The sequence below is a fragment of the Pinus tabuliformis genome, chromosome J (genome assembly GCF_031772625.1).
Source record: "Pinus tabuliformis cultivar Carrire ecotype Pingquan chromosome J, CPIR1, whole genome shotgun sequence".
NCBI classification, from domain to species: Eukaryota; Viridiplantae; Streptophyta; class Pinopsida; order Pinales; family Pinaceae; genus Pinus; species Pinus tabuliformis.
In genome coordinates this window covers 486,906,850-486,932,739 of record NC_142295.1, presented here as the reverse complement: position 1 = coordinate 486,932,739, position 25,890 = coordinate 486,906,850, and the positions used below count along the sequence as shown (strand labels likewise).

General features: G+C 38.5%; 1 protein-coding gene across 7 annotated transcripts in view; it reads left to right on the top strand.

Moving 5' to 3' along the window:
* Window positions 1-25,890, top strand: part of LOC149227915 (putative RNA-binding protein C660.15) — a 215,063-nt gene that overhangs the window by 176,267 nt on the left and 12,906 nt on the right. For 6 of the 7 annotated variants that reach the window (XM_089377980.1, XM_089377983.1, XM_089377981.1 and 3 more), the window contains 2 exons: window positions 24,775-24,936; window positions 25,180-25,292. In XM_089377980.1, the coding sequence (XP_089234106.1) occupies window positions 24,775-24,936; window positions 25,180-25,278 (261 nt within the window). In that variant the 3' untranslated portion in view covers window positions 25,279-25,292. Of the gene's footprint in view, window positions 1-10,077; window positions 10,137-24,774; window positions 24,937-25,179; window positions 25,293-25,890 lie in introns of those variants that run through there. The other variant, XR_016247826.1, reaches the window with a different exon arrangement.

Genomic DNA, 25,890 nt, shown 5'->3' with positions numbered 1-25,890 from the left:
GCATATCTTATTTTTAGTTGATTTTATGGCCTAACATATTAGCATGTGCGATCATGAGACGCCAAGAAAGCATGTTGCCTATGTTTTTCAATCTATTATATGTGCAGGTGACAGGTCTATGGTAACCAAGAGATTGTTGGAGTTCTCATGACTTCCCGTTCAAGTAGCTTCGCCACTTCTTTGAGAGATCACATCCCAATTGGAGCCAGATGTTATCCACCATTTTGTGGGTAATATCCCTAGGAGAAAAAAATTCTCTAAGATGGTCCTCTGTCGGCAACCAACAGCGCCTTGCAGCCACTAGCTAGCTCATTGTGCCATTTTATCCACCACCTGAACCAACCATGTGATCCCTCGCCCATCTACCATGATCATATGTTTGAAGGTGGGCCTCCCGAATCTAAAGGTATGCCTTGTCATTTCGAAATTGAGAATTGCAGTTTGCTTATCATGGACACTTCTGTGCATGGATTAATTGGGGGATTTGGCGGAAAGAATGGGCTAGGTTTGTGCTTTTGTCCCCTAGATCCCTTTTAGGAATTAACCTTGGATTCTAGTCCTATGGGATCTCTTTTACTGACCATGTGGTTCTAGGGATGGTATTTCACAGGAAAGCCTGATTTTGGTTGCATGGTCCCTCTCCCTTATCCGCTTATACTACCCTCTTTCCATTCATTATTACCCCATTCATCATTTTGCCCGCCTGAGTCCACATTCCTCCATTGGGTCCACAGTGGGTTAGCTTGCCCCTCCCCCTTGCCCACGCCTTGGATTATGGCCTGGAATGAAACTCGGAGGTTGATGCAGCTGAAAAGAAAGATAAAAGCATATATGGATACATTCAATAGGAAAATGTACCACAAAATGCAAAAGATGGTAGAGACAAATAATTTAGCACATGGGCAAGAACCAATACATGAGCCCTACCCCATCATCATGGCCATCACCCTGGTTCTTACAGGTTTTATGATCCTTCTTCATCATATAGGAACCCATGATTGTCCCAAACCCTGTTGGGCGATGAACCACCCCCCTTAAAAGGGGGAATTCACTGCTATATCTTATAAATGACGCTCTAACCCCTTGAGCCCCGAGTAGTTAATCAAAGAAAATCATACAAAGGCAAAAGGCATATAAAGAAGGGTGGAAAAATCAAGGCCAGGGCACCTCATGTACCATGATTGCTCCCTCCTACACATTATAAACCCAAGTGTGGGCTTCCCTCTTATTAGCTACTGATCCAAAATGGATCCTGAAACTCTCTAAGTCTTCATGAACTCTCTATAATTTATGCCAAAGATTAAAAATCTTGTGAAGATCAAGCTTATCAGAGGAATCCTCATGACAGTTGCTAACTGCGATCAACACGAATCAACGAGGGTTGTCGATCAAGCACGCAGAGCGGCGAACCATGGTAACACGCGCTATCGTGAATTAGCAAAGTCAACGATGGTTTGAGTCAACGGGGGAGGAATCTGATATGCGATTAGCGACAAGTCGCTAATTGCATATCGCAGGGCAAACCCCTCGAAGAAGGAGAGCCACATGCGCCCAGACCCGAAAAATCATGAAATGTAGCGGAAAGTGTTTCGGTTCCGTCCGAGGCGGGATTCCACAGAAACCGGCAGGATATCGGAAGGGCTTCGAGCGGTAAGCAGTTTAGACCGAGTCCCGCCCGATGCCACACAACGAGTGACATGCGTCCGGCGGAAGAGAGAGAAAACCGCTCACATCGGACAGGTAAACGTCAAGCAAGTTATCCGCCCAATATGTGCAATGACCATAGGATCTGGAGGGTCCAGATCAATGACAGAGATGCAACCCGATGGATGACCAGATTTGACGAAGTTATAAAGCAGATTGTGTGGGATTCTGAAGTCCGACGTGGACGATGAGTTGGTAGAGATTCGTGTTTCGCGGGCATTCTTGGAGTAAACAGAAATAACAGCCGTTTCAAACGATCGAGTGTTTCTGGTGAACCTGACACGCTCATCCATTAAAGGAATAGGTGGCCACCTCCCTATAAGGCGTTATGCAGTTAGTGTAACTGCCGAAAGAAAGGATTCGAATAGACAGAGGGAGGGAAACAGAAAGCCGAGAAGTGGAATCGAACGGTGAAAAAAGCAGATTGGCTTAAAAGCCACACACTGACCTAAAGAAGCAAGGAGGCAGCCCAGGAAGCAGTAAGCAGACTTGGAAGCAAAGAAACCAAAGCCGAGCTTACCTAAAGCAGCAAAGGCAGCAAGTGAGCCAGTTAAGACAAAAGACATAGAGAGTACTCCAGAGACTCTGTGTACTCCAGAGAGACTTGGGGAATCCAAGTACAGTCCTACTGATTGTATCTGTTGTGTGAGACTCAAATTGAGCTCACTGTAATAGGCAGAGCTTCTAGAGGTTGGAGGCAGAACCAGAGAGCTCTAATAGACTTCTACAGAGCCACGAGGCTGTTGTGAAGTTGCAGCACAGCAGGAGATCGAATGATCGAGCTGTGGCTGGTTGTCTTAGGTGTGTCGAAGACAGGAGGAGTTCCAGAGACAAATGCAAAATTATGAGGGAGTCAGAGAAGCCAGAAGCCCGAAAAACTCAAAGCACTGACTGAAGGAGTCAAGTCCAGAGAAGCCTAGACCTGTGTGCAGAACAAGGACAACCAGGGGTAAGATGGCATTCTAAGCCCGTTGGTTCAACTGTAAACCAATGGAGTTAAGTGTAGCACTTGTAAAAGAATTGAAGCCATAATCCCAGAGAGTCTAATCGAGTTGATTAGAGCTCAAGGAGACGTAGCCCAAGATATCAGGGTGAACTCCATATTATATTGTTGTCTTATGGGTTTGTTGAATTGATGCTTTATTTACTATTATTTGTGTTTCACATCAGCATAAACAAATGAACATAAGCACTCAGCAGTCAAAAACAAATACAAGCATACACCTATATTTTCAAGCATTTCTTAATTCTGCATTGGTTAATCATTAAGACTTGGGAAAATTTAAAGCTTTGGAAGTGGGAGAGGTTCTTGTAAGTTAGACAAGAAGCCTAAGAGCCCCATTTTCAGATCAGGTGGTATCAGAGCTTAAGATTGATTAACCCCACCTTCAAAGAAGGTTGTATCAGAATGCTTGATTGACAGGGCAAAGATTGCTTGTCTGAAAGGTGTTTGGACAGTCAAGGATTGATTGCCTCATTGATTGTATGCTTGGTTGCAGACTGACTATTGTTTGAGTTTGCAGAGGTGAAGGGAAAGCTATTGATAGCTCAGTCCAGGAAGGACAAGAAGGAAGAAGGGTTGAAGGCATTCTTCTATCCCAAAGGACCTCAGGGCAATCCTTGAAGCACAAAAGGTTGTTGCAAGAGGTTATTGAATAAGCTCTTTAATAATCTTGTTTGAAGTTCTTTTGTGCACTTTGAAAATGACAACTTCTACAAGTGAGTTCTCAAATTCTTCTTGCTCCCCAAGTTCCTTTAATGGAGACATGAAGCAAGACTTGTCCACCATGATGGATATGGTGAGAGAAATGTATGAGGATGGAAGGAAGAGCAGCATACTTAGAGAGCAGTTGAATTTCGTGGAGGAAGAGAAGCAGATGCTTTCTGGCAAATTGCAGGAAATGGAGAGGCAACTTCATATTGCAAATATGAACTTGAAAAGGATGCATGAGTTGGAGTCACAACTCTTTGTTGCCAAAGAAGCCTTGGCCAAGTATTAGCTTGAAGAAGAGGTAAACCATTCCTGTTTGTCTTCAAATTCTTCTAAGAATGCTTATATTGGTTCTTTTGAAAAACATACTAGAGGCATAGGTTCCAAGCTAATGTCCAAGATGGGCTTATGAAGGAAAAGGATTGGGCAAACATGCACAAGGTATTGTTGAGCCAATAATGGTTGAGGAAAGCCCTAAGTATTTGGATCTTGGCTATGGACAGTCTTATGGAGAGAGTTCCAAAGCTGCCATGAAGGCCATTGAAACAATTCCAAAAATGAGTTTTATTGCAGGTTCTCTACCTCAGAAGTGTGAGGATTGTATTCAGGAGGAATGCAATAGCTCGAAACATCATTTGCAAGATGCAGGTGTTCAAAAGCACACACTTGAACCAAAGAGTTGTGGAAACTCTGACAGCCTTGAAGAAAGTGATGGTGTTCCAAAGGGAGCCACTTCTTCATTTGCTTCACCTCCTCATGATGGCAATAAACGTGAAAGAGGCAGGTATAAATCTGGCTCTAAACACATTCCTTTTGATTTTGTAAAGCATGGAAAAAGAATTGCATGTTCCTTTTGTGGTTTGGATAACCATTATGTTTCTAGATGTTGGAAGAGGATGGCCATATATAGGAAAGTTTTGAAGGAAAAGAAGCAAGCAGCCAAAGGTCCACAGGACAAGGCAAATCATGCTGTCAAAAGGATGCACATGTGTTGCACTTATTGCCATAAGCAAGGGCATCTTGCTGAAAGGTGTTGGACTTTGAATCCAACACTGCTTCCACCAAAGCTAAAGGAGAAGGTGGAAAAAGAAAATGGCAGGAATGGAAATAAAGATTCCATGATTGATGTGTTTCAGGATGATTGACACATTGATGCTAATGTACAAACAAAGGAGGGACCTTTGAAATGGATTGGTAAGAAATGGTTAGAATTCTTATCCAATTAAGACTGCATGTCTATTGATGCATCTGTTTGCATTTCTTTGTGGAATAAATGCAAGTTGCAGTATCTTACCAAATGGTAAATGGAAAGAAGTTGAGTAGGAAACTCACTTTATTGTTGCAACAGTATGTTCATTTCAACTTCGAAAGTACAATGTACTTAAGTGAAAGTTGAAAGATGGAATGCATGCATGAGCATGAGATGCATGTGATGTTGGCTTGGGAGAAGTTAACTTGGTCTCCAAAATGGAGATAATGATGAAGTGTTTCATCTTTTGGAAAAGAGTCCTAAAAGTCTTTTTCCTACATTCTTGGCTTGAAAAGTCATTTTGTTGTAAAGGCATGTTTTATTGGCTGGTTATCTAGTCGATTATTTGTATGCAGATATAAGACATGGAAGGGTTCACAAGATGTGAAATTTGTTTCTTTGTTGAAGCAGGAGTTAGTCCATCCAGTTGTTGTCTGTATGCTTGCTGTTGTTAACAGTTGTTGGCAGCTTTTCAAACAGGTACAGATGAAAGTTTTGTGGAGCAGATGTACTTCACATTCGTTTGAGCCACCTTAGATCAAGGATCAAGGCAAAGAAGTTCAAACTACCTTCTATAGACTTCACAGCAGAAGTTCTATAAGTCAAGGAGGAAAACAGCTCTTCCCGAGACGACCAACCCATCCAAGCAAGGAAGTGGTCAAAGATTTTGGTTCAAAGGCACTATGCAAAGGCAAGTGTAGGGAGGCTGAAAGAAGAGGGTGCTGTTACTCTCATTTACTGCTCAGATCAGTATATCAGTCTTTTGGTGAACCAAAAGTGCTTTTAGTGGGAAGGTGTGATCCAAAATGGATCCTAAAACTCTCTAAGTCTTCATGAACTCTCTATAATTTATGCCAAAGATTAAAAATCTTGTGCAGATCAAGCTTATCAGAGGAATCCTCATGACAGTTGCTAACTGCGATCAGTGCGAATCAATGAGGGCCATCGATCAAGCACGCAGAGCAGTGGACCATGGTAACGCGCGTTGTCGCGAATTAACAAAGTCAACGATGGTTTGAGTCAACGAGGGAGGAATCTGATATGCAATTAGTGGTCGCTAATCACGAGCCACATGTGCTCAGACACGAAAAATCATGAAATGCAGTGGAAAATGTTTCGGTTCCATTCGAGGCGGGATTCCACAGAAACCGGCAGGATATCGAAAGGGCTTTGAGCGGTAAGCAGTTTAGACTGAGTCCCGCCCGATGCCACACAGCAAGTGACACGCGTCCGGCGGAAGAGAGAGAAAACTGCTCACATGGGACAGGTAAACATCGAGCAAGTTATCCACCCGATATGTGCGATGACCGTAGGATCTGGAGGGTCTAGATCAACGGCGGAGATGCGACCTGATGGATGACCGGATTTGACAAAGTTATAAAGCAGATTGTGCGGGATTTTGAAGTCCGACATGGATGATGAGTTGGCAGAGATTCATGTTTCGTGGGCATTCTTGGAGTAAATGGAAATAACGGCCTTTTCAAACGATCGAATTTTTCCGGTGAACCTAACACGCTCATCCGTTAAAGGAATAGGTGGCCACCTCCCTATAAGGCGTTATGCAGTTATTGTAACCGCCGAAAGAAGGGATTCGAATGGATGGAGGCAGGGAACCAGAAAGCTGAGAAGCGAAAACGAACAGTGAAAAAAGCAGATTGGCTTAAAAGCCACAAACTGACCTGAAGAAGCAAGGGGGCAGCCCAGGAAGCAGTAAGCAGACCTAGAAGTAGAGAAACCAGAGCCGAGCTGACCTGAAGCAGCAAAGGCAGCAAGTGAGCCAGGGTTAAGACAAAGACATAGAGAGTACTCTAGAGAGACTTGGGGGATCCAAGTACAGTCCTACTGATTGTATATGTTGTGTGAGACTCAAATTGAGCTCACTGTAATAGGCAGAGCCACTAGAGGTTGGAGGCAGAGCCAGAGAGCTCTAATAGACTTCTAAAGAGCCACGAGGCTGTAGTGAAGTTGCAGCACAGCAGGAGATCGAATGATCGAGCTGTGGCTGGTTGTCTTAGGTGTGCCGAAGATAGGAGAAGGAGTTCCAAAGACAAATGCAGAATTCTGAGGGAGTCAGAGAAGCCAGAAGCCCGAGACGCTCAGAGTGCTGACTGAAAGAGTCAAGTCCAGAGAAGCCTAGACCTGTCTGCAGAACAAGGACAGCCAGGGGTAAGATGGCATTCTAAGCTCGTTGGTTCAACTGTAAACCAATGGAGTTAAGTGTAGCACTTGTAAAAGAATTGAAGCCATAATCCTAGAGAGTCTAATCGAGTTGATTAGAGCTCAAGGAGACGTAGCCCAAGATATCAAGGTGAACTCCATATTATATTGTTGTCTTATGAGTTTGTTGAATTGCTGCTTTATTTACTATTATTTGTGTTTCACATCAGCATAAGCAAATGAACATAAGCACTCAACAGTAAAAAACAAATACAATCATACACTTATATTTTCAAGTATTTCTTAATTACGCATTGGTTAATCATTAAGACTTGGGAAAATTTAAAGCTTTGGAAGTGGGAGAGGTTCTTGTAAGTTAGACAAGAAGTCTGAGAGCCCCATTTTCAGATCAGCTACCCTTGTACGTCAGCATGTGACTCAGGGCTACCCCATCTCATTCCCTACTTCATTCACTTATCTGTCACATGCCACCACCTTTTAAAGGATGTACCTTGACTATATTATTCCCTTTAGAAGTGGAAACCACCTAATAGTATTATTGGTTAACCCCATTTGGAGTTTAGGAGACAATGGCACATCCTGAAGCCCATTATGGAAGGGCAGGCCATTATGAAGTCCCCACCTATGGCCCATGATTAGGTAAGCTCATTTACTCGATTTCTCTAATGACTTGTAGTACTGGAAGGCTAGGGGACGCATTGGATCATATACAAGATTGCAGATGGTTTCCATCTTGGGTTTGGTCTCCCTATACGGGGTCTTAATCCTCCAGAGAGCCACATTGGCACATGTAGGGTGAGTGTTGAGAGCCATGGGCCTCCATAGCTGCAGATTGCACTCCATGGATCTCCACAGCCATTCAAAGATTGCTCGTGGTTCATTTATTGGACACGGAGGATGATTTTTATCCATCATGTCCAACTAGCCCCAAATCTACACCATACACTTGGCAGATGATCCAGGACTTGCACGATGATGTGGCACCACCTACACCATCATCCTAGCCCTTGTAGGTGATCCATAGGCATCTTCGATTTGCTTGGAGACCCATGAGGACACATGCCATTTGGAGCACCACAGGTTATTACAAGGGGCCAACCCCTTGTCCACTGCTTTTGAGGGTCCAATTCTTCATTGTGGCACCCATGGACCTCATTAGGCCTCTTAAAGGGCCCTACGACATGCATAAATTATTATTTGATCTCTTGAGAAGCTTACTATTTCATTTATGAGTTATTTTGGTGGGCTTGTCACCAAAATTTGAATTATTAGAACATTATTTTATTTTTGGGGCTTATGTAGGCCAAGGAGGCTAATTCAAACTCCTAAGTTATGTATAAATACAAGTGAGATGAGCTCATTTTCTTATCATCACTTTGGCTTGGATCTCTTATCTCTCTTGAGATTTTCGCACTTTCTAGAGGATGAATTGGAGCTTTATGGATGAATTTTGATGTGTGGATATTGGTCTATCTTTTCTTGGAGCTTCTCTTGTCAATTGTGAATAGTTGGATATATTCTGTTACATGTAAGTACATGCTTTTTAATTTTATTCTTGTTTACTTTGTCATATACGTTGGAATGGTATTTTTGTTGTTCTAGGGCTAAAATTGTGGAATTTGTCTCTGTTGACCACTACGTGTCAACGACCCATAGCAATACACCCCCTCTTTTCGCAAAATGGATAGTGTCTGATCAATGTGTCCATGTCGTCCAGCGATCATCATCAGCCTGATCTTCATGTTATAATGTAAACTCATTCTGCATGTATGTGATGTAAAAATCTCAGCAAAACCGTGTCATGTATGTAATTGCCTCAATAAACCTACTTTTTTGGTGACGACCTACATTCTAGGAGGTTTTTTGTCTCTCTGATCCATTCTCGGATGGTCGGCAGAGTTTTCCTTCAGTCTTACCCCAAAGCCGGAATGTATTTTGTTACTGGGATGTTAGGCGAGTCCTAGTGTTATAGATCGAGTATATGTAAAATTGTTTTGGGAATAATCCTAACTATTTGGTTAGGTTATTTTATTACAAATTCCTTGGTCTATTGGACTATATTTGTGTCACAAAACTGGGTAGTCTATGAGGGCGTATTACAGATGGGTTTTCTCTTTTGAGATGTAAAAAATATGAAAATTATGATGTAAAGTGTCTTGGGGGTTGAAAAATAATTTATCCCCTCATAGATTAATTAATTAAATTTTCTGGCCAAAATTAATTAAAATCCTATGCCAGAAATTTAATTAATTCTAGGTCCTAGGTAAATTTAATTCTCCAAAGGCAAAATTCATCAGTCCTTAAAATTCAAATTTTAAAAGGTCTCGGGACGAAGGTAAATTAATTATTTTGCTAAATTTTAAGCCTTTGGTCCCTGAGGTTTAAGTCAATGTCAAATTTTTGAGGAAATTAATTCAAAATTTTTATTTTTGAGTTAATTAAAATGCATTTAATTGAAAATTTTGAATTTCCTCAAGAATTTAATATTTCGACGGATGAGATTAAAAGAAATTTTAATCCTCATCAACGGTCGAAATTGTTTTGACAAGGATCACTCGAACTAGCCATTGGAAGATTTATTTATAGATAGGAAGTCATTTGTCAGTTGATCCATCTGATCTTTGAGTCGTGCTAATTTATGAATAATAAAGAAAGACTTTGGGGTTAATCTTCGTCAGTGTTACTCTTCATGGAAATACAGTAAGATGTGTCGTTTTTCATGCGTGAACTATTTTTGGCCATTGATAATAGCTTCTGAAGAGTGATTTGAGTATAGGTATCTTGCTCAGTCGCTGGAGTTTAAATGATAATTTAAGTTTTGAATATAATAGCAGGTATCTCTATTTATCTGAATTTTATTATTGTTTTTGTGCTCTATTTTGATGGTTGAATTGAGTTTTCCAGGAAAGTCTTGATTTTTAGATCCTCGAGCATTAGAGGAAGTTTTCAGTTGGACCAACCAACTCTCGGTCCGTGTTTTTGGAAGAAGCCGGCTTAATTTGATCCCGGACTTATCATAAGAATTTTATTGGTGATGCATGAAGGGTTTTGCTATAAGCACCACCTTTGAAATTTAAGAAATTTAATTTTTTATGTGCAAAATTGATAAAGCTGGTTGTTGAGAGCCTTAGATTATCAGATTATTAGATTATAGATCCGTAAAAAAATTTGGGTTTTCTGACTTGGGTTTTATTTATTTTTTGTAAAGCCGAGTTCTGGGTGTTTTTGTTTTCAGGTACAGGTTGCAGATCTAAAGGTGAAGTTTGATTTGAAGCTAGATCTAGGTCCTGGAGGGTAAGATCTGGCCTCAAAATTATTTTTGCAGGGAGACTATCCAGATTTTTGCAGTCCAAGTGTTTCTTAAATTTTTTAAATCTGAAAAAAATAAAAATAAATAAAAAAATAAAAAATATAATTTAAGGGTTTCACTGGTAAATCTTAAACAGAAATATAACATCTTAATCTGGAAATTTCTCTTCGTTTCTTTGGCTACCTATCTGCTGCCTGGGTTTTCAATTTCTCTACTACAGAAAAGTTTCAATTTTTTTTTATATGTTTGTTGTCTTTGCTATTGTGTTTTTCTTCATCCGCTGCTATCTTCTTTAACCCGCAACCCTCACTACTCCGCACTTCTCAGTCGATCTACTCCGTGGTTCTCTTTACCTATGTCACTGTTGCATTTCCATCGCATCCGCTGTCATACCTCCTGCGTCCGTCCCTCAACCTGCACCCTGCTCTTTGAATCCTCTGTTGCCTGATCCGCTACATGCTCTCCCCTCGCAACCTCTCCCCCGTCATTCCATCCCCGCCATCGAACCTTGCTTCCTGCCTTCCGCAGCCATGCTCGTTATTTTCTGTTGTCTCCTCCTCCCTTACGCCATCACTCAAACGTACAGTTGTATCTCCTCAGATCCTACATGCTGCTCTTCCCTTCCTCTTCCATCGAACCTCCTTGTCCGTGTCGAGCTCCTCTCCCACCGTCGGACCTGCAATTAGCACACTTCGATTTCATTTGCGTTTTCTTTTTTTCTAGTTTGTGTATTCGTAGGGTTAAGGTATTTCGATTTCATTTTAATAAACTTTAGTTCATTAAAAAAAAAACGATTTTGGCTTTAGTCTTTTTTTTCTTTTTTTTATTTGATTTCATTTTACATTGTTTCCATCTTTTCGATTTTATTTGTGCTTTTTTTTATTTATATTCAAAAATCATAAAAATAAAAAAATTCTAGAACTAAAAAATTATAAAAAAAACTCCAAAACTCTAAAACCCTAAAATAAAATTGAAAAAACAAAAAGGGGCTTCATTTCCTTTTTTTTATTGTGACTTTGAGACCTTCTAAAAGTTTAAATCAAAAATTAATTTTCACATTTAAAGATTTTGGATTTTTTTTGTGGCCTCTAGCCCATTAAAAAATTTAAAAAACATTATTAAATCAGTTTGATTTGTTTTGGTCACATTTAAAAGAAAGATCTTAATAAATCATTTACCGCATTAGTTTTGCTCCATAAAACTTAGCACATTGAAAAAATTCTCCTAAGGAATAATTAGGTTGCTAATTTAAAGTTCCTTCTTGGTGTCTTTTGTGTTAAGGGTAAAATCCTAAAAAAACTTTTGTGGTATTAAGCATTTTAACTTTTCCATAGTCAAACATACTTAAATTTTTTATCTAAGGGTTGAGTATAGGAAAGTGGTAAATTTTCCTAGATTTGGGTCACTAAGCTTACATCATTTTAATTCTAGGATTGGAATTGATTAGCATTTAAATTTCATGGTTTTCTAGAGTATTTGGATCTCTAGAAATTTAACTGCTTGAATATTTTGCATCTATCGAAATTGATCGTCATTGCTTGAATTATTTGATGCTTGCTACATGTTAGATATATTGCGAATATTTTCAAGTAATTGTTGAAGTGCTTTGTCATGGAATTATAACAGATTGCATATCTTTGTTTCCTAAGCTAAGTATTTTTGAACATTTGTTGACATTGATATTAAATTGCAAAGAAGTTTTTGTTCTCTTTGAGCTATAATTTTATCAAGAAGATGTGAAATAAGCTTGTGGTTTAATTGTAACATTTCCGGGAGTTTATTTCTAAGTCTTCATCCAATAAAGCGAACATTTCATTTTGGTGATTAAGGGCTTTTGCGACACAAGTGTTTCTAATCCTCGAGTCTAACTTCATCTCATCATCTAGTGCATTCTCATATAAGTTAGCTTTGCATAAATAAAATTAACTTCGACGCATAAGCTTGGTTGATAAAAAGATAGGTATCCATCCATCTTTGCTTGAGAAGTCTGCTTTTAATAGTACTTAAAACGGTGACCTTGCAGTCGTCAAAGCCACAGCTCTCTGCAGTGTCGGAGGCACTGGGTATGTTAGATTTTCAGGAGAGGTATTGTTAATCACACCTTAGTGTGCTTTGCCTTATCTTCTCTCTGCTAATTACTACGAAATCAGGCTCAACACAGAGAGGATCGAAGGATTCACATTTAAATAGGCATTTAACAAAAATTAGCCAAGATTCTTGCATCTCACATTAGCTTTAGGATCTGCATTTCATATAAGATAGTCATTCATCTAAGCAGCAGTTGCTAATCAATTACTTGGTCTTAATTTCCCTAGCAAAATCGTTGACTCCATAAGGCATTGGTATCAATCATTTAAAATCTAATCAAATCTTATAAGTCTTGCTAAATCTTAATCAAGTACCTGGTCGCTTCACTATGTCTCCCAAACTGGTTGGTTCTCAACTAGTTTTTCTTCATTCCATTTTTCCATAGGGTCTACCCCCCTTAGCTTGCTATAGGGAGACAACTTAAATGGAAAGATTGGGGATCAGGGTGACAACCCCCGATCTGAGTCGTTGTCTTGGTGCCTAGACATTCTGTGCGACAACATTTTTTGGCGCCATTGCCAGGGATAGAGTTTTTGTTGTCCTTGGTTTCTTCAACGTCGTTTCATTCATCTCATTTCATTCTTCTCATCCTTTCGTCTCTTGCCAGGATAAGTTCCTTGTCCTTGGTTCCTTGCTTTTGGGTTATTTCGAATTAAGTTTTTGTCTGAATGGCAACTCCACTTCCTCTATTTTCTACAAGAGTGTGTACTAGAAGACATCCAAGCAGTTTGGTTAATCCTGCTCCTGATCCTGAAAGGGATCTCAGAGTACGATTACACAAACTCTCTTCTCGTACCCTTCTTGTTAATCTCGGACAAGAAGCTCTCTCTGATATCCATTTTCTTTTTCCTAACCCAATTGAGCACGATATCATGAACGTGTTCGCCCCTTGTAACTTTGTTAACATTCAAGGTTATCCCAATGATTTTCTAAACCATGGGATGGATAAATTGCCTTCCTTTCAGGGCAATAATGTAGTTAGCATTAATGCTCATCTGAAAGCTTTTGGTTCTTGGTTGGGTAAGTATGCAAGGGTTGTTGATTATAATCATGAAGATGTAAAAATGAGCCTTTTTGTTCTTACCTTGGAGGGGGATGCTTTAGATTGGTTTACGGAAAAGCCTCATGATTCATTTGATTCTTTGCAATCGATTATTAATGCCTTTAAGGAAAAGTATGGAGATAAGAGAGAAGAAAGGCATCTTGTAAAAGCTATCAGTATCATTAAAAAGAGAGAAAATGAGACCACAGAAGAATTTAATAAGAGGTTCAATGATATTATTAAGGAATTACCTCAAGATTATAAACCTCCTGATAAATCTCTTCGGGACTTCTATATTGATGCCTTTAGCCCTGATCCCTCTTATGAGTTAAGACGTGCTAAACTTCCTAATTATAGGGATTGTCAAGCTTTAGCGGTAGAGCTTGAAAAAGATAAGAAGGCATCTGGGAAGTCTGAAATCCCAGGTTTTGATAGGGCTTCAACAAAATTGAAAGAACCTAAAGGAAAAGAGGTTAAAGAATCTGATGACGACCTTCAAAAATTACTGCACAAAATTGAAAGCATGGAGCTTAACCAAGCGAAATTAATCTCTAACCATGCTAAGGAAATAACTACTTTGCAGACTAGGTTGGTTCAAATGGAAAGAGCTCAAACGCAGAATTTCCAGCCTAGAAATAATAATAATAATCGAAATAATAATTGGCAGAAGAAAGGTCAATCTAGTGAGCAGAGACCACCTAATCCACTTGAATCTACTAATTTGGTCGATGAAGCTCTGCCTTATTGTTGGGCTTGTGATGCTCTTCATGAGGAGGCTACTTGCCCCATGGTTAGAAGGATTTTGGATAATGGAATGTTTGGGGCAAGTAATCAAATAAATGTGGTGGGTAAAGAGTTTTCTTTGTCTATGGAAGATTGGATGGAAGTTAAGGAAAACAGTCGAGATGTTAGACCTTCCACATCAGCTTTTAGTATAAATAATTTTGAACATGAAAATGATATGATGGTTAAATTATTTGGTGAAAAGCCTTCTTTAGAGCAAGTCATGGAAATTGTTGAAAGTAAGGGTTTAACTCAATGTTGCATTAATCGTTATTGGGATAATATCGGCGCGAGGAAAAAATCGTAATTATCGGGAAATAATCGGAAATAATTGGGAAATAATCATTTGGTACAAAAAATATTCATTTTTTTCATTTTTTTCAATTTTTTTAATATCTAAACCATCTACAACATAAAATAAATACATTGACACATAAATATGATAAAAGAACTAATATATAAGATGTTTAAGATCATTTCTAGTGCTAAAATCACACATAACATTGAATCATGTCCTGAATAGTAAGTCCTGACTCCTGAGTCCCAAATCAGCCTCAAAATACCAACAAAAAATATAATAATGTATCTCATCATGTCATAATGTCATATACAATAAAATGAAGAAAATAACTAAAGTCTAATCCTATTGATTTCCTCTACCCCTCTTGCGAGAAAATGCCACAGCGTTCCCTTTCCCTCTAGATGTAGATGCTGGTGGTCGTGCTAGTGGAGATGGCAGTGGAGTCTGATGTGCTCTAGAAGCTGAAGAACTAGAAGTAGGAGCTATAGGAGGTAGACCATGTCCTCTACTGGTGGCAGGGGTAGCCCAGGCAGGTGGTGTCACCTCCTCCTCCTGTTCCTCCTCCTCCTCCTCCTCCTCCCCCTCCACTACATCCTGCACTAACCAATCATTAGCAGACTCCATGAGAGGCCTCTTGGCCTCAACCCTCCATGTAGCAATGGTGTCAATCCCATCCAATGAGATGGCCTCCACATCAGGTGTCCTCTCAAGTTGCCTCACCCACAATCGAAGATTGTAGTAGACGTAAACCATGTTATTAAGTCACTGGGACTCCAACCTGTACAAAGATCATGAAATAATAATTAATAATTATAAAAAAAATATTATTTAATGAATTCAAAAATTTATTTGGAAATTTGCAATATTTTAAATGTTTAAGTGTTACCCTGTTGCGCTTCTTGTCGTGTATTTTTTCAAATACACTCCAGTTGCGCTCACATCCTGAGGAGCTACATGTTTGGCTGAGGATGCGAATGGCAAGCTTTTGCAGAAGGGGTACCCTGCCACCATACATTTTCCACCATGCATCTATAACAAAATTACAAATAAAATTTTAAATAAACATAAGAAAAAATGGAATTTGAAGAGACAATGAAATTTGAAACAAAGTTACAAACTAAAATATAAAATACCTGGCATTTTAATCGTCCTATCAATGACAGCCATATCAAAGCCAAATGTGCCACCTGCCATCCTATATGTCTCAATTTGTTTAGAGATATCTATACGTTGTTCTGGAGATCGCACCATCTTCTGGACACAGGATAAGAATCCATCCATGATCTCAGCATCAAATACAAACCCACATGCGTAAGAAAATGCGGGGTTCAAAAAAAGCCCAGCAGCATGAATGGGACGATGGAGTGTGTTGTTCCATCGCTCATCAATCACTCCCCGTAGGAGGAGTTGTCTCTGAAACCCATCATCTTCCTTATCATCATAGTAGACCCGAATGGCTTCTTTGGCCCAATCCATGGCCTCATACAAATAGCCCATTGCGGGCTTCTCACTATCAACCAACCAAAGAACCTTTACCAAAGGTTCAATAACGGCGCACACCTCTTGCACTCTCACTCAGAAGTCTTCCTGGTATGAAACTAGTCTGCATACGGCCTCTCCCTCTGGTTTGCAGCTCATTGGCAAAGCATGCCACTCCTCTGAAAGAAACATTCTCTTCACATCCCACATAGAATTCAAGAGGGATTGAAGAGATATGAAACTAGTGGCAAACCGTGTAATGGCGGGGTGCACCAACTCTTTGTTGTTGGTGAATCTTCTCATCAAGCTAAGCACAGATATATGGTTATATATAAATTTTGTAATGCTTTTGGATGAATCAACAATATCTTTGACAAAGGGAATTTTCCCTATGTCCTCCAACATCAAATCAATACAGTGTGCAGCACAAGGTGTCCAAAATAAAGTAGGATGCTTGTCCATAAGCATCCTGCTAGCAGCAACATAATTTGTAGCATTGTCCATTATGACTTGGACAACATTTTCTGCACCCACCTCAAAATAAACACATCTAGCAAATCACATAAAGTTTTTGCATCTTTGATTTGTGCAGATGCATCAACAGATTTGATAAACATAGTCCCCTTTGGACAACTAACCAAGAAGTTTATAAGGGTTCTCCCCTTTTGGTCAGTCCAACCATCTGACATAACAGTGCATCATGTTTGTGCCCATGATGCCCTAAAATCCTCCAATCTTTGGGTGCAGTCAAACTTTTCATTTTGAAGAATCCGGCCTCTGAAATCATGATAAGAAGTGATTTTGTACCCTGGGCCAACACTTGCAATAGCATCAATAACAGGTTGGAAAAATGGATTATTCCTTACAATGCTGAAAGGAATATCACTCTAGAGGAGAAATTTTGCCAGCAACTTGTCAGCTTGTTCTTTCTCAGTTTTTTTTAGCATTGAACTGATAGATGGCTGTGAACCAGGTGTGGTTCGAGGAACAAAAAATGATGTGGCAGCTACCGAATTGGTTGATGCTGCAGTAGAACCAGTGCCACTTTCTTTAGCTGACCTTTTTAGTTGCCTTTTGATTTCTTCTTTGGCCTCTCTACTCTGGTCTAAAACTTCCAATGCTTTCATGGCTCTTTGGATGAGTTCAGGATTTGTATTTGAACAAGGCCCCACATCATTTCCAGGGATTTATGCAAGGTGATACTTCAACCTGTACACCCCCCCAGACATAGGGTGGCAACTTGCAAGTCAAGTTTAGTCTATCATTCGGAGCTTTAGGTTCACCATATTCCCAGAAAGGATTCAATTTCCTTGGCATGTTTGTTTTTGAACTTTGAAGTTGCAAACTTGAATGGTGTTTCGGTGAAGTTGTGAACCTATGGGAAAATAAGGATTACAATTTAGTATTTACAAGTTACAAATTTACAATTTAGTATTTTAAATTTTATTTTTACATTGTACAATGAAAACCCAAGTTACCCAACCAAAAAAAACCATTCCAAACCTAAGTTACCCAACCATTCCAAACCCAAGTTACCCAACCAAAAATAGTGAAAAAAACATAAACAATGTTTAAAAACAATGAAAACAAAAAAAAATTGGTGCCCATAGTCATACCAAGTTACCCAACCAAAAACAATGAAGAAATACAAAAACAATGTTTAAAAGCAATGAAAACAAAAAAAAAATTGGTGCCCATACCAAGTTACCCAACCAAAAACAATGAAAAAATACAAAACAATGTTTAAAAACAGTGAAGACAAAAAAAAATTGATCCCCATACCGTTTCTATGGAGAAATTGGTCTTCGCCTCTTGATTTTCTCCTCTAAGCACTTGAAAAAGCTTCAAACCCTCTCCAGCAACGTCTCCCAGCTCTCTCCAACGCTCCTCTACCCTTCGTATGCGTGACTGTGCAAATGAATTCACAAAAAACCAAAAAAAATGTTATAAAACCTCGTTGCCGCGAACTCTTGCGATAATTTCCGATTTTATTGTGATTTTTTGGATTTTATCGCGATAATTTCCAAAAAATTGAGCAAAAAAAAATACCCGCGATAATTTCGAATAAAGATCGCAATATTTTCGTTTTGTTGAAAAACTCGCGATAAAATGATAAAATCGCAATAATATCACGATTTTCACAACACTGGTTTAACTTATCAAAGAAGGGATAAAGATCAAAGTGGGAATCAAATTCCCCCTCGAATTTTTAACCCGGGTTCAAACTCTGGATTAGATATCGATTTGGGAAGTTGGTTTAATAATGCAAAAATCTGGGTTCCTATTGCTGAGATTGCAAAGATTCCTTCCCAAAGGGCTAAGTTACTAAAAGCTATTGAAGCTCCTCAAGTGAATGTTTCTCAACAAAAAACACCTAAAGCTAATTATCAGGATGCTCCTATATATTTGCAAAGTTTGGATTCAGATAACAAGGATCATCAACCATTTTTTATTACTTTGATGGTTAATGGATATAAATTGAATAATTGTATGCTGGATTCTGGTGCATCAACCTGTGTCATGACCAAGAGGGTCATGGAACAACTTAATTTAAGAGTTTTTAGGCCTTACTACAATATATGTGCTATGGATTCTAAGAAGATTGAAGTTCATGGGTTAATCAAGGATTTACAAGTTCATTTATCGGTTTACCCTAACATTATGATTGTTATGGACATTGTTGTTGTTGATGTGCCTGATGCTTGGGGTATGCTTTTATCTAGAAAATGGGCCTCTGATCTAGGAGGGAGTATTCAAATGAATTGGTCATATGCTACGATTCTTTCTCCTAGAGATGATGGGTTTGTAAGACTTAATAAAGAGCCAGAGAGAAGATTCCATGTTGAAGATCCTAAGAGACCTCATACTGAGATAATTAAAGAACAATCTGACATTGTGAATTATGCTATTCTGTCTAATTCCATAGTTCTTCCCGATAATAAGGTTGATGAAAAGATTGGGGATCTCAGGGATAAAGTTTGGTACATGTATTTTGATGGTGCACCGTCTAGGCATGGTAAAGGTGCTGGAATAGTATTAAAGTCTTCCCTTGGTCATATTTTCAAGTTTGCCTATTGATTGGAATTTGAAGCAACCAACAACATTGCTGAATATGAAGCTTTGTTATTGGGTCTTGAGTTGGCCAAGGCTTTAAGGGTTAAGTTGCTTAGCATCAAGGGGGATTTTGACTTAATTATCATGCAAATTAAAAATAAATTTACATGTAAAAATCAAAGGTTAAGGAATTATTGAAACATTGTATGGGATACTATGGAATACTTTGATGCCCTTGACCTTGAAGCTATCCCAAGAGAACAAAATAGTTTGGTAAATGAGCTTGCCGTAGCTGCTTCTACTTTGCAGTTATTTGATGGGTCGATCAAGCATAAGATAAAAATGGAAGTTATATTTAGGCCTTCTGTTCCAAATAACTCAGAGCATTGGCAAGTTTTTGATGACGAGAAACAAGTGATTCGTTTTCTTGATAATTTGGATGAGTTTGAAAATTTTCGGATAGATTCTAAGGAGGATGGATCTAATGATCATGAAGATATTATAAATCCTACTCCTAGGAATGTTGTTTCTTTAGAACAACACTTTGATCGGCATGATGCCACAAAGATGAAAGAAGAAAATAAAATGGATCCAGGCGAATTCATCGAGGTAAACATTGGTACCTCTAGTGATCCCAAGATTATCAAAATTGGTAAGGGTACTAATGATGAAGAAAGGAAAAAGTTAACCAATTTACTTCGTGAATATCGGGATGTTTTAGCATTTTCTTATGATGAATTAAAAGGTTATAGGGAAGATGTCATGGAGCACATTATCCCCTTGAAAGATGAAAATGCTAAACCCTTTCGTCAAAAGCTTAGGCAAATAAATCCTAAGTTAGCCCCTTTGGTTCAAAAGGAGCTTTCAAAGATGCTTGCAGTAGGAATTATTGCTCAAACGAGGCATTCAACATGGTGTTCCAACCTGGTGATTGTTAGAAAAAAGAATGGTACAATTAGACTTTGTGTCGATTTTCGAAACCTTAATCTAGCATGTAAGAAAGATAATTACCCTTTGCCAAACATGGAGACTATGTTGCAAAGAGTAACTGGTTTTGGAATGATGTCATTGCTAGATGGTTTTTCTGGATATAATCAGGTATGGGTTAAGAAGGAGGATCGTCACAAAACTACATTCACCACACCATGGGGTACTTTCGAATATATTAGAATGTCGTTTGGATTAACCAATGTTGGGGCTACTTTTCAAAGGGCTATGGATTATGCCTTCAAGGGTTTAATTGGGAAGATTATCAAAATTTATCAGGATGATCTTACTGTTTTTTCTAAGGATGGTATTAGTCATATAGGTCATCTTAGGCAAGTTTTTGATAAATGTAGAGAGTATGGGATTTCTTTAAATCAGCTAAGTCTGTTTTTGGAGTAATTGAAGGGAAATTACTTGGTCACGTCATTTCTAAACATGGAATCAAGATTGATCCTGAAAGAGTTGACACAATCCAAAAGATTTCTCTCCCCCATAATCTTAAATCCCTTCAGTCTTTTCTTGGAAAAACAAATTTTGTTAGAAGATTTATTCCAAATTATGCAGAAGTAGCTTAAGCATATTCAAAGTCTTCTAAAAAAGGATGTAAATTTTTTATGGAAAGAAGATGGCAAAAAGGCTTTTTAGGAAATCAAAGGTGCTATTGCAAAAGCTCCTGTTTTAGTTAGTCCCGATTACTAGAAGGATTTCATGATTTTCTCTTTCGCTTCTGAAGATACCATTGCTAGTGTCTTATTGTAGAAAAATAAAGATGGTCACGAACAGCCTATTGCTTTCATGAGTAGAGCGCTTCAAATTTCTGAATTAAATTACAATACCATGGAAAAGGAAGCTTATGCCTTAGTCAAATCTCTTAAGCATTTCAGAACTTATGTGGGTTATTCCAAAATCATTGTTTTTGTCCCACATTCTGCAGTTAAAGATACATTAACTCAAACTGATTGCTTAGGGACTCGTGCTAAGTGGGTTATCAAAATACAAGAATATGATTTGGAGATTAGACCCACTAAGTTAGTCAAAGGCCAAGGCTTGGCTCAAATGATGACCAAAGGTAATGAGAAAGCTACTGGTTTGATTTGTCTTAACGATTCATCTTCACCTAAGCTGCAAAAATTAGGAGAGCATGTGTGGTACAAGGACATTATTTATTACTTGTTAAATCTTACATGTCCTAACCATTTAGTCGCTCATAAGAGAAGGGCTCTTAGATTAAAAGCCACTAAGTATTACCTCATGAAGGATGGCCTTGGATGGAGAAATTCTAAGGGCATAACACTTAGGTGTGTTGATGAAATTGAGTCCAAGAAGTTAATTTCTGAGTTTCATTCGAGACTTTGTGGTGATCATTATGCTGCTAAAACTACTGCCCACAAAAAATTGAGAGTTGGTTATTATTGGCCTTAAAATTTTTCTGATGTGCATAAGTTTGTTAGAAGTTGTCAAGCCTGCCAACTATTCACTGGGAAACAGAAGCTTGTTGCCCTGCCCTTACAACTTGTGGTTGTGGAGGCACCTTTTCAGCATTGGGGTCTAGACTTCATTGGGAAGTTTCATGAAAATTCTAGCAATGGCTACTCATGGATTTTGACTGCTACTGATTACTTCACTAAATGGGTCGAAGCCATCCCTGCTAAGAATGCCACTGAAAAGGTCATTATGGATTTCATTAAAAATAATATCATTACTAGATTTGGTGTCCCTGCTAAGATCACTACTGATAATGCCAAGGCTTTTAATTTTTCAGAATTTTCATCTTTTTGTTTCAATTATGGCATTGTCTTATCTCATTCATCTAATTACTATCCTCAGGGTAATGGACTTGCTGAATCAAGTAATAAAAATCTTATAACCATTATCAAGAAGATAGTAGGAGATAATAAGTGATCTTGGGACAGTAAAATCAAGTATGCTTTATGAGCAGATAGGATTACTAAAAGCAAAGCTACTGGTAAAAGTCCCTTTGAATTGGTTTATGGCTTGGATGCAACTTTACCTGTGCACCTTAAATTGCTAGCTTATCAACTCCTTCAGCATTTTTCTACTAATAAAGATGTTCAAAATAGAATTGATCATATTGTGGAGTTGGATGAAACTCGTAGGACAACTTTTGATAATATGTGTAAAAGTCAATATAACATGAAGAAAAGCTTTGATAAATCATCTCGATCTAGATCTTTGCAGGTTGGAGATATGGTACTCCTTTCTCATATTCATCATAGCCTCCATTCTCCCAAAGATTAAGGCACTGATCTACCAAAGGTGGTCACTCATATTCTTTCACCTCCGCCCAAGTCTAGCCAAGTTGGGGTACCTAGGGCATCAATTTCCTGACAAGCTAGCCATCCAAAAAATTCGATCTCCTAGGGTCTCCTGCGATGGCCTTTCCTCGAGCTCTCCAATTTTAAAGCCATTCTGACGTTGGAGTTGGGAGAAAAGCCAAACCTTAACTTCAGGATCAAAACTTGCCCTGCCATCCCCAAGGTTAGTACATCATAGGGTCAAAACAACATCTTCGAGCGAAAATACTTTCTTTGATCCTTTCCCCACCTTGTCTAGGGTGAGAATATCATTGGTTGCTACATTCTTTCCTCATACCCTAGACTGGGTCCACTTGGTCCCATGTGGTCCCATTCCTTTGAAAGATCATTCTTCAAAAACCATCCAGGATACCAATTCCAACAAGCATTTTAGAGATTGAGAAACGCCTTTACAAGTCTTATATCATAAACCTAACCCTCAAATCCTCTCTTCCTTTCCCTAGAATACTTAGTACCTTGCTTAGAAAGCAAGCAAGCTCCATCCTTCAAACTCTTTTGGGAAAGGATTTATTTGGGTCACTCATATCCACTCATTGACTTATCCTTCATTGGTGACTCCATGCATACCAAGTCTCCTCCCATCGGTGAAAGTGCGTAAATAGAAGGGAGCCTTAGTTGATGTGACAGTGGGCTAAGTCTCCATTTGTTGCCCTTGGCCTAGCATTTTCCCTTCAGAGATCCCCCCTTAGGTCCCTTGCTAGTTTGAGTGGTAACACCTCTCACTAACCTCAATCTTGCATACCCCTGTGGTTCGGGAGGATCTAGTGATTCCTCCAGCAGTAATTTTAAGTTTTTGAGCTGCTGCCTCAGCCTTCTTTCTATCCAATTCGTGAAAAGTCTCATGGGCAGCTTAGGCAATTTACAGGGAGGCTTTTTCACTACCCACAACATCATGCCCTGGGATTCTTGCCAAGTAGATTTTCAAGTGATAAACCCCATCATTCACTTGAACTCCACATAGCTTATGGCTCAATTTCATTATGTCTATCCCATCCTTAGGTTTACGATACTACCAAAATGGATCCAAAGCTTTTGGCATATTGTCAAGGAAATGCCAACTTCAAATTTTAAACCTATGGGGGAAGAACAAAAAAATGAGCATAAAAGACTGCTGAAAAAAAAAGAATTATAAACTCCTAAAATCATTCTATAGTATATGAAATAGTGATTACAAGAGGCAAATAGTTTGCACTCTGCAAACCCTTGGATAAATTTTGAAAAAATTGAAGTGTTATGTTGATTTACATATACCTGGGAAATGAAAACTGTTGGCAGCAATCAATCCCTTACTCCAAGAAAAAAAAATTCTTTTATGACAGAAATTGATGCTTTGGCTCTCTTCAAAAATCCATGCTTGGCTCTCTCCAGCTTCTTAGGGTTCAAACCCAACAGCGGGAAAGAACAATAATCCTCTAAAAATTGGGTTTTACAGATTTACTGGTGCTTTTCCATGGACAGCTGATTATTTCCAATTTACTCGTGATTATTTGAATCAATCCCATTTTTTTGGTTTTAGGGAAAAAAATCTTGATTAAATGTGTGGGGCGGGGGTAGGTGGGCGGTGTAGTGTGACCATGATTAATCCCAGTTAACTCAATTAAACAATTAATTTAACTAATCAGAGATTATTTTTCATCTATGCTCGACACACTATAGAAGAGTTTGAGGTTGCTGCTTTGAGTCATACATGGTGCTTTCAGAACATTATCATCCAAATATGCTTCCTGTTGCTCTTGTAGAACCTCAGCTGTGTTCATTGTATGCCTACCTTTGATACCACAGAATCTGGAGTCCGATTGCATAGGATTGTATGCTTTGAGTGAACAGATATAATAGATAATCTAAACTTTTATGTAGGATTTAGGGAAAACGTGAGAGAATTTCCTTGCAATCCAGCTGCTTTAATTTGGAAAAAGCCACCCAGAATACTTTGTAAGGCACTTGCTAGCAAATTACTGGTTTTCTGTTTTGTGTCTTGTGCATTGTTCCTATTTGGTAAGGATTTTTTATCTAGGTAGTTGATTAATCCGTTTGGACTTATGACCATGATTAATCCCAATTAACTCGATTAATCAATTAATTTAACTAATCAAAGATTTTTTTCATATATGCTTGACACACTATGGAAGAGTTTTAGGTTCCTGCTTTGAGGAGTTACTGACCAAAACATATCTTACATGGTCCTTTCAGAAAACTACCATCCAAACATACTTCCTGTTGCTCTTGTGAAATCCCAGCTGCTTTTCATTCCATGCCTACTTTTGATACCACAGAATCTGGAGTCAGATTGCATAGGATTCTATTTTTTGAATGAAAAAATATAATAGATAATCTAAACTTTTATGTAGGATTCAGAGGAAATGTGAAAGGATTTCCATGCATGAATTTATATTTTATGATCCTGCAGCTGTTTTAATTTGGAAAATCAGCATACTTTGTAAGGCACTTGCTAGCCATTGAATGGCTTTCTGTTTAGTGTCTTGTGCACCTGGTCTTATTTGGTAATGTTTTTTATCTGGGGAGTGAGAATGTTTACTTTGCAATATTTGCAGATTGCTGTTGATCGTGCAGCACCTTTGGATGAGGCACGGAGTGGACTAAAGCCATCAAATGCTTTATTTGGAGGTGCTGGTGGTCCACTAAGAGGATCTAGTTCCAGCATCTCTCAAAGTGCTTATGAAAACATGCCTGCTAACCTTGCTTTTAACAGTGGTGTAAGTTGATTTTCATGTTTATAGATTTATCTGGAAATATTTCCTAAATCCTACTTCATTTATTATGCTTAAGCATCAATATGAAATGTTGTGAAGTTTGGTATTTTGTCGTCTGCTGCTTGTTTTTGCTATTTTGATCTATGTTTCACCTACGATGACACATAAAGTTGCGTTTTGTTTTTGTTTCTTAAATTGTAAAGTTTTGATATATCCATTTATTTTAACACTTATTTTACTTGCCAGTGGACTCCATATTTTGGGGTGGGACACGTGGCTGCTTCCGGAGGAGGTACAAGTGGTCATCAGACTTCTAGGATGGAAACTCGTTACAGGCCTTACTAGAATAGAATTGCTAGGTAAAGTGACTTTGAATTGCCATAATTTTCTTGGGACCTTTGGAAGATGCTTTTGATGTTGTCAGATCATTGACATATGTCATCCTTAAACAATATTTTTGTGAAGCTTTGGTTTATTAACAAATAAAAGATTTGGTTCTTGATGTGCTTTGATTGGTGTATTAATAACTGTTAGATGGGAAGTTTGGGCATATATAATTTACATGTTTTTCCTATATTTTGAGTTTTGTTATTCAGTATGACAAGGAAGACAATAATCTGGACTCATCATTCTAATAGTAGCAAGTTTGCTAACCATTGCCACTAATCAATGGTGAAGTTCCATTAGATAGTATCATAGTTTATTCTTGTTAGTTTGATCAGCATTCCAATTTTGATTGTTCTGCAGTATATTATTTGCTCACATTAACTCAATGATGACTCACTTTAGCGTTTTTTCTGCTTTAAAGTGTCAGACCAGGAGGTAACTCCTCAAATGTAATCGTATTATTCATTCAGGTTGTTTATTATTATATACAAGAGGGAGTGACTCTTCAGTTCATCTCTCGTGACTCTCCATTTCCTCTATTATTTATTTACACTAATTACAGTTGTTCAC